General features: G+C 59.2%; 1 protein-coding gene across 1 annotated transcript in view; it reads left to right on the forward strand.

Moving 5' to 3' along the window:
- Positions 1-9,015, forward strand: part of MIGA2 (mitoguardin 2) — a 29,001-nt gene extending 19,986 nt beyond the window's left edge. The window contains 6 exon segments of the mRNA XM_001928959.6: positions 4,559-4,657; positions 4,993-5,080; positions 5,083-5,126; positions 5,842-5,895; positions 6,840-6,956; positions 7,199-9,015. Of these exon segments, the coding sequence (XP_001928994.4) occupies positions 4,559-4,657; positions 4,993-5,080; positions 5,083-5,126; positions 5,842-5,895; positions 6,840-6,956; positions 7,199-7,405 (609 nt within the window). The 3' untranslated portion in view covers positions 7,406-9,015.

The following is a 9,015-nucleotide window of genomic DNA, read 5'->3' on the forward strand; positions in this document are numbered from 1 at the left end:
CCAACACTGAGGCCAGTCCGTCCACCGGCAAAAAGATTATGACTCAGCATGGCTCAATTGATGGCTAGCATTCTTTTAGCAATAAAACTTCCCCGGTCCCGCGCCCCAACCCTGTTTTTGGCCACACCCACGGCATATGGAAGTCCCTGGGCCAGGGATCGAATTGGAGCCACAGCTTCGACCGGTGCCACAGCTGTAGCAATGCCAGATCCTGAACCCCCTGTGCTGGGCTTGGGATTGAACCGGCAACGTCACAGAATGCCAGATCATTCACCCCCTGCACCACAGCAGGAACGCCAAACCCTTTTCAACCATGTATTAAAGTCTTGCCTTTGTAGAGATGCTTACTATTGCACACCTCATAGGCTACAGTCACGTGTAAACATAAGGTGCATATGCAGTGGGAAACCAAAACACGTGAGTGACTCGCGTTCCTTTCATATTCGCTCCCGCGCAGTGGTCTGGAGTGGGACCCACAGTGTCTCTGAGGTCTGCCTGTAAATCTTTGTAACCTTCGTCTTACCCACTGCTCTACGTTTCTTTGCTGCTCAGCGACGTTTCACGAATGTTCACATGTATCGGCCAGTTGTGTTTCTTTCCTTGATGGGTTTGAGCGGAGCTCTTGTACACGCCTCTCCCCTCTGACCCTGTCGCCTCCCCTGCTGGGATCACTTAGGGATGCGTGGTTCCGAAACACATCTCTCACGTGGCACAACTGCTCAAGACCCTCCTGCGCCCCCACGGCCCTTGGTGTAGAGACCACCCACTCTGCGGCCTGGCTGGCTCGGGGCCTCTGCACGTGCTGGTCCCTTCACCCTGGGAACACGGTTCCTCAGTTCTTTCTGTGGTTTATTGTTAACTCCTTTATTGGAAAATACGCATACAAGAGTATAAAAACATCTATAGGAAGGCGCGCCCGTTGTGGTGCAGTGGAAACGAGTCTGACTAGTATCAGATTGAGGAGGGGGTTTGAGCCCTGGCCTCTCTCAGTGGGTCAGGGCTCTGGCGACGCTGTGAGTGGTGGTGTAGTTTTTTGCAGACGTGGCTCGGATCCTGGATTGCTGTGGCTGTGGCTGTGGCGTACGCTGGCGGCTACATCTCCAATTTGACCCCTGGCCTGAGAACTGCCATAGGCTGAGGGTGCGGCCCTAAAAAGCAAAAACAAAACAAAACAAAACCCCAAAAAACACGAGGATTTAATGAATGAAAAGATCAGCTGCTGGAGTTCCCTTGTGGCACAGCAGGTTAAGGATCCGGCGTTGTCACTGCTGTGGCTTGGGTTCCATCCCTGGCTTGCGAGCTCCTGCATGCCTCAGTTGCGGCAAAAACAAAAAAGAAAAAAAAAAAAAAAAAAGAATGAACCCATGCGTACGGAGCACCCAGGGGAGGGGAGATGAACACATCATCTGGAAGCCCCCTCCCCCTTTCCCTGGTCACCCGCCTTCTGAGTCTCTGCCCCCAGGAGGGCTTCCCCTGACTTGTCCGCTGGGCCCGAGAACCCCGGGCTCACCCTGTCTGCACGGCCTCATCTCCCCACTTCCTCCTCATTATGCACGAGGGCCAGGACCACAGCTCTGCTGGGCACGGGTGTGTGCCCAGCCCTGGGCCTGGCGCAGGGTAGCTGCTTGGTAGACAGAAGTACAGTGGGCTCTCCGTATCTAGGGTTCCACCTCCTCAGGTTCTGCATCTGTGGGTCCAACCAACCTTGGATTGAAAAAAATTTTTTTTTAATTCCAGAACATTCCAAAAAGCAAAAGTTGAATTTGCCACACCCTGGCAAACGATTTACCTTGTAGTAGGTGTTATAAGTGATCTAGAGATGATTTAAGGGACGGGCGAGGGCTTGCCTAGGTTGTAAGCAGATACTGCTCCCTGTCATGTGGGGGACTTGAGCATCTGGAGCTGGGCATCCGCAGGGGGTCCTGGAACCCATCGTCCTCGGAGCCAGGGCCTGATTATCCTCCTGGCAGCTGCCGTTTCCGGAGCAGCAGCCCTGGTGCTTTACTCACGTATCTTTAGCTCCAGTAGCTCATGTGATCCTGATGGTTCCATCTGCTTGGCCGATAAGGAACCAGCCTGGGGTGGTAGCAGGGCCCCGGTCGCTGAGCAAGGGCAGGGTAGAGCTGGGATTTGAACCCGGTCAGCCTGACCCCAGCCATGCCCTCTGCCTGTTCTCTCTGGCCTCCCCAGGGCGGTGAAAGGACCAACAAGTGAAGAGAGTTCTGGGCAGGTGGCTGCTCTCAGCGGCTGCTCCCGGAGGGGCCCCAAGGCACAGCTTCCTCTCTCCAGCCTCTATCCCAGTGCAGGACTTGGCTTTGTTTTTATTAAGACATGAAGAAGAGTTCTCATCGTGGTTCAGTGGTTAACGAACCCTACTAGCATCCATGAGGACGCCGGTTTGATCCCCGGCCTCGCTCAGTGGGTTAAGGATCAGGCATTGCCATGAGCTGTGGTATAGGTCACAGATACGGCTCTGATCCCAGTTGCTGTGGCTGTGGTGTAGGCCAGCAGCCATAGCTCTGATTGAACCCCTAGCCTGGGAACCTCCATACGCCGCAGGTGCAGCTCTAGAAAGACAAAAAGACCAAAAAAAAAAAAAAAGAAGATGAAGAAGAGGCTTGCTGGCCATTCACCTGCGCTTGGGCACCAGAGCCCGTGCCCAGCCCTGGACTGAGGAGTACCTGGCAGCTCTGGTCTGGGAAGACTGGCTCAGTGCCCACACCCAGGCACTGGAGTTGCAGCATCAGGCTGCCTCCACATTGTGCCCTGTGCCAGATGTGAAACCTCTCCAGGCCTCAGTCACCTTGTGTGTAATTGGACGTGTCCTGGTGTCCCACATGCTTATTGGCCATCCAGAGAGTTAGCAAGGGCCAGCCTTCATTGTCATCATTTACAGACGAGGAAACTGAAGCTTAGGGAGGTTAAGGCCTGGCCTGGGGTCATCTGAGCAAATTCTTTCTACAAACTCTTTCTTGAATTCTTTCTTCAAATTCTATCTATCTATCTATCCATCTATCCATCTATCTATCTATTTTTGGCTGCTCCCACGGGATATGGAAGTTCCCAGGCCAGGGATCAAACCCAAGCTGCTGCAGTGACAATGCTGGATTCTTAACCTGCTGTGCCGTGAGAGAACTCAGCAAATTCTCTTAAGTTTTAAAACTTTTATTATTTTTTTAATGGAAATGCAGTTGATTTACAATGTTGTGTTGATTTCTGCTGTACAGCAAAGTGATTCAGTTATAGGCATACACTCTTTCATGTTCTTTTTTCCATTATGCTTTAGAAAATAGGGGTTTTAAAAAAAAGATTATAAAAATGATTCAGGGGTGCCTGTTGTGGCTCAGCGGTTAATGAACCCAACTAGTATCCTTGAGGATGCAGGTTCCATCCCTGGCCTTGCTCGGTGGGTTCAGGATCCAGCGTTGCCGTGAGCTGCGGTGTAGGTCAGCAGCTACTAGCCTGGGGACCTCCACGGGCCGAGAGTATGGCCCTCAAAAGACCAAAAAAAGAAGATTCATGCTCACAGTTCCCTTTTGGTGCATCAGCTGAAGAATCCGGTGTTGTCACTGCAGCCACTTGGGTTGCTCCTATGGCGTGGGTTCGATCCCTGGCCTGGGAACTTCTGTATGGCATGGGTATGGTCAAAAAAAAGGGGGGGGATTTATGCTCATTGTAGAAAAAAACTAAGATGATGCAAAAAAAAAGCAAAAAGAAAGAAGGAAAAATCATCCCCCCACCCACCCTGTTCCCATTTTGGTGAATAGCCATCAGGTGCGCCCCCTGCCTGTGGTTATTAGAAATGGCATCAACCTACCCAAGCTGCTCTGCTGCCATCTCTCCCCACCCCTCGCCCCGCCCTGTGCCAGCTCTTGGACACATCACTGATCTGAAGCCTCAAGATTCAGATCTGTAAAGTGGGCACAGTACTGGGCCATCCTCATAAGACTCTCTGAATTGAGCTGATCCCTATTAGATCAGTCCTGGCACGTATCTGCTTCCCTTGTCTGCAAATTATACCTCTGTGTCTGCACATTGTGTTGGAAGCCCCAGCCAGGCCTCCTGTCCCCGAGAGTGGAGAATTCCTCCCGTGCTCTGACCATCTTCGCAGCTGTCAGCCGCACTCCTGAACACTATCGATTGCCTGATTGTGTTACACAAGCCAGCTCATCCACTCCCCCAGCACAGCCCCACGTGTGCGACCCTAGAGTCTCCCCTTTCACCAGAGCGGCCCAGGGTCAAGGAGATTTGGGTCTCTGGCAGCTGGCTCTGCCTCATGTCCTCGCACGTCCTTCCAAAGTCAGCTCCTGCTGTGGTGCGTTGGAGCCCAGGTGTGAGCTGGTGTGAGATGCTGCTGGGTGCCCTGGTGTCGCTACTCTCCCACACATGTGCCAGGCTCTGCAGAGGTGCATCGAAGCGGGCCCAGGACACCCCCTGCCTTATTCGCTCCGTGGCACCCGCTCAGGGCTCAGCCTTGCCAGCCTGCCTCTGTGGATCTAGTCCAGCTGGGTCTCAGGGCCTCTCCCACGGCCAAAACAGGCTCGGCTTCTCCCCACAGAGCCCCAAAGGCTTCCTGGAGAGCTACGAGGAGATGCTGAGCTATGCCCTGCGGCCGGAGACCTGGGCCACCACGCGGCTGGAGCTGGAGGGCCGAGGGGTAAGTGGTTTGTGCTGAGCCTCCATGGCCTGGGGATCCCCCCGCACGCGAGATCCCAGAGCAGGGAGAAGCGGCCTGTGGGGAGCTCTGCCTGGATTCCGAGGCCCGAGGTGGCTCCATCAGGCTGTAAGCCCCCGCTCCTGCTCTGCCCCAGGCCCAGGCTGGGGGCAGAGGCGGGGGCGTGGGCAGCTGCACGCCACTGCAGAGCGGCGGTGTGTCTGCTCGGCCAGGGGTTCCCACCCAGTTGCCCCCCCCACACACACACACCCTGCCCGCTCCGGCCTCAGTCTTCCCGGCTGGACAGCGGCCTCGGAGCACCGTCCATCCCCCCACAGGTGGTTTGCATGAGCTTCTTTGACATCGTGCTGGACTTCATCCTCATGGACGCCTTTGAAGACCTGGAGAACCCCCCATCCTCGGTGCTCGCGTGCTGAGGAACCGCTGGCTGTCAGACAGCTTCAAGGAGACGGTGGGTGGCCCACCCTACTCCCAGGCACGCCACGCTCGGGTGACCCCACGCTTGCGCCTGGACCCCCCCATCCCTCTGTCCCTGGCTTTGAGCATCCAGGCTGGCTCCCCAGCCGTGAGGGTGCAGTCACCCTACCAGGCATGCTGCCCGCTGCTTTGACTGGGGCTGCGGGGCCTGGGCAGAGCTGGCACCTGCCCTGGAGGAGCGTCTCAGGAGAGCCCCTTGCTCTCTCTCGCTGGCGCAGAGCCTGTGTGGTGAGCATTGCACTGTGGTCTCACTTGGGCAGCTCTACTGGAGCTGTGCTGCCATGAACTCCATGCCATCTGAACGCACTAGATCAAGTTAAAACACGGGGGAGGGGGAGCAGTCCATTGAGCCCAGGGCCCCTGTGCTGTGTGGCTGTGTGTGTGTGTGTGTGTCTTTCATAGGCAGCTGTTAAGTGGCAACCATGGATCCCACAGTCACTGAGTGGGACTGGGTCGTGGGCCACTTTACAGAGGAGGAATCCGAGGCCCAGCGCTCAGTGGCTGTTCCAGGGACCCGTACAGTAAGGGTTAGAGCCAGGATTCAGGTTTAGGTGTGCCTGGCTCCTAATCGAGGGCAGGGGAGCAGCAGAGCCCAGGCAGCTGTCCCGTCTTCCTCGGGGTGGGGTGAGCCGGGGGTGGGTGGTGGCTGCAGGCCTGGCTTGTTCGTCTGATCCCCATCTTTGATCTAGGCGCTGGCCACTGCTTGCTGGTCGGTCCTGAAAGCCAAGAGGAGGCTGCTGATGGTGAGTGAGCTAACAGGGCCCCTGGGGAGCGCCGTGCGGGGCCCTGGCTGTGGCGCCCAGCTCAGCTGACCCTCCATTCCGTGGGTGCTGGACCCTGGTCTCTGGGCGGAACTGGATGTGGTGGGCACGGGCACGGGGTGGGGCAGGGAGGTCTGGCTGAGTCCCTAGCATCTTTTGGCCTCTGTCAGGGCACCTTACCTTTCCCTGGACCCGGAGGGCCTCAGAGGCACACGTAGGTCTGTTTCAACTTCCTGCCCAGGGCCCAGCACAGAGCAGGCCTTCGGGAAATGTGGAAGAGGGGAAAGGAGGGCGTCCTCAGAGGGAGGGAGGGCACGTGCCCCTGGGAGCAGCCAGAGCCGCCCGCCGTCCATGGGGCTGCAGCATCTGCACGGCCGGCGGACAGCTGGCTGCGCCCTCTGGGCCCCGATCCAGCGTTCCTCTCTGCCAGCCAGGCTGGCTGCCCCGCTGATACCAGCTGCCGCCGCCCCACGCTCGGGCACCTCTAGTGCTGATCTCACCCGGGCCCCTCCTCCTGCAGCCCTGCCCACTGCCCTGAGGTTGCCCCTCCACTGCAGAGGTGGAAACCGGAGCACTAGAAGGCCCAGCCACGGAGTTCCCGTCGTGGCTCAGTGGCGATGAACTTGACGAGTATCCATGAGGATGTGGGTTCCATCCCTGGCCTCGATCAGTGGGTTAAGGATCCGGTGTTGCCGTGAGCTGTGGCGTAGGTCGAAGATGCGCCTCGGGTCTGGTGTTGTGTGGCTGTGGTGTAGGCCGGCAACTACAGCTCCGGCCCCTAGCCCAGGAACTTGTGCGTGTCATGGGTGTGGCCCCGAAAAGCAAAAGCCCCAGTCACTTGCCCCGGCGGCAGCGGCGTCACCCAGCAAGGACGTGAATGAGCCAGCCTCCCTGTCCTAGCCCTCAGCCTTGCCACCCCCCAACAGGTGCCTGATGGCTTCATCTCCCATTTCTACTCCGTATCGGAGCACGTTAGCCCTGTCCTAGCCTTTGGCTTCCTCGGACCCAAGCCTCAGCTCTCTGAAGTCTGTGCTTTCTTTAAGGTAAACAGGGAGTGCGGTGTCTGCCCAGGGGACAGGACCCCGGGAGGTGCCAGGAGTGGAGCGAGGGGCTGGGCGGGGTGCCTTCCACTGGGAGCCTGGCCCTCTGGGTCCAGAGGAAGCACCGGGAGGGCAGGAGTGGGGACAGGAAGGACCGGGTCGGGGCTCCAGTGGCCACAGCAGAAGCTCTGGGGGGCCGGGAGCAGGGCCCTCGGCCCTGGCCCGACCCCAGCCCTGTGCCCCAGCACCAGATCGTGCAGTACCTGAGGGACATGTTCGACCTGGACAACGTGCGCTACACATCGGTGCCAGCGCTGGCGGACGACATCCTGCAGCTGTCCCGGCGCCGCAGCGAGATCCTGCTCGGCTACCTGGGGGTGCCAGTGGCCGGCAGCCTCAGCCTGAACGGCGTACTGCCCCAAGAGAACGGGCCCCTGGAGGAGCTGCAGTGATGGTGGTGCTGCGCTGGGCCTGGTTCACATGGGTCACGGCAGAGAGAAGGCCCTTTGCGTTGGCACTGGAGGTCTGGCCATGAGCTGTGGCGGAGCCCAGGCCGTGGTGGCCAAGGGCGCCGGCCCCTGACCTTGCCCCCACACCCACCCCCACCATCTGGGGGATCCCCGCCTGGAGGGCCAACCTCCTGCAGAAGGATGAGCCCCAGAGGGTCCGCCTGCCTCCCCCGGCTGTTCCTGGGGGAAAGCGAGGCTGGCCCCGTGGCCAGTGGAGCCTGAGGGAGACGAAGGTGTTGTGAGGAGAACCGGGGTGGGGGGGGGGGACAGGCAGAGATGGAATGTCCTCGGTGTGGTCCCCAAGCCTCCCGCCACCCCAGGGCTGCTGCTGAGCGGGGCTGGGAGGTGGCAGGAAAGATGGGGTGGCCGGGCCCCGTGGTAGGGCAGGCTGCGCCGGACAGCCTCAGAATCTGGGCGTCCGGCTGACCCGTCCTGACAGCCCGCTGCCACCCTAGAGAGTTTGCAGCTCCAGAGCTGGACCGTGGGAGCCACAGAGTGTGGCTCGGGAGCAGCTTGCTGGGGCAGCAGGCCTGGACCGTGCAGAGGCGAGCCTGCTGTCCGTGCGCTCTCGTCTGGGCGGACTGGGCCCTTGACGAAGCCAAGCACTAAACCAGGACGCTGTCCCCTGACATTCCCCAGCCCCGCCAAAGACGGTCATTTCTCTTCCCACCTCTGCCACCACCAAAGACGGAGGAGGTGGGGCTGGCCCTCCTGTCCCCGCCGCCGCCCCACCGCGAGCCCAGAGCTCCCTGGCTGGTGCGGGGCCCTGAGCTGGAGGCTCTGACCAGGGGGTCAGCTCAGGCCCCAGGGGCCACGTCAGAGGGAGTCAGAGGTTGCAGGCAGCTGGACCAGCATTAGGACATGAAACCCACCTGGCACTTTGCTTTTGACTAGACGCACAAACGCTCTCAGGCCACGCAGGGACGGGGAGCCCGCCTCACGGCTGGTCCTGGCGAGGAAGGCTGGTCGGCATTTGTCCCCGCCCCCGTCGCGGGGTCTCTGTCAGTCCTGCAGACTCACTTCTCTTACAGTGGTTTCTCCTGAGGTGGGATGTTTTATTTATTGCCTTAACATTTTCTTTTGAGGTCTGCCCCCTTTCCAGGCCGAAGGTCCTGGGCTGGGGCACAGGGAGGGGATGGCAGAGGGCCCATCATCCCGGAGCCCTGCGCCCTCTGCCACGAGGTCCCTCCCGCCTCCCGACAGTAGGACCGCCACGGATTAACCCTGATTCTGGCTCCAAACGCACCTCCCAGAGGAGGTCGCTGCGCTGCCTGAGAGGGAGCAGCCTCCTGGGTGGGAAGGACCGGGCCCTCCTCCACCCTGACCTGCTGATCGTGTGCGCTTCCCCGCTGAGAATAACCGCGGGCCTGGGCCCCAGGCTGCTCTGATCTGCTCCCGAGTCCCACAGAAGCTGCGTTTTCGTTTCGTCTTTGTTCACGCGTCCATGCACTGTCTCTGGCACTTGATTTGTCACGGCTTCTGACTTTTGTACCGAGAGCGGGTGCGCCGCAGCTCTGCGTCCAATAAATGACTCAGGATGGTTTCCTTCCGCA

The sequence above is a fragment of the Sus scrofa genome, chromosome 1, assembly GCF_000003025.6.
Source record: "Sus scrofa isolate TJ Tabasco breed Duroc chromosome 1, Sscrofa11.1, whole genome shotgun sequence".
Taxonomy (NCBI): Eukaryota; Metazoa; Chordata; class Mammalia; order Artiodactyla; family Suidae; genus Sus; species Sus scrofa.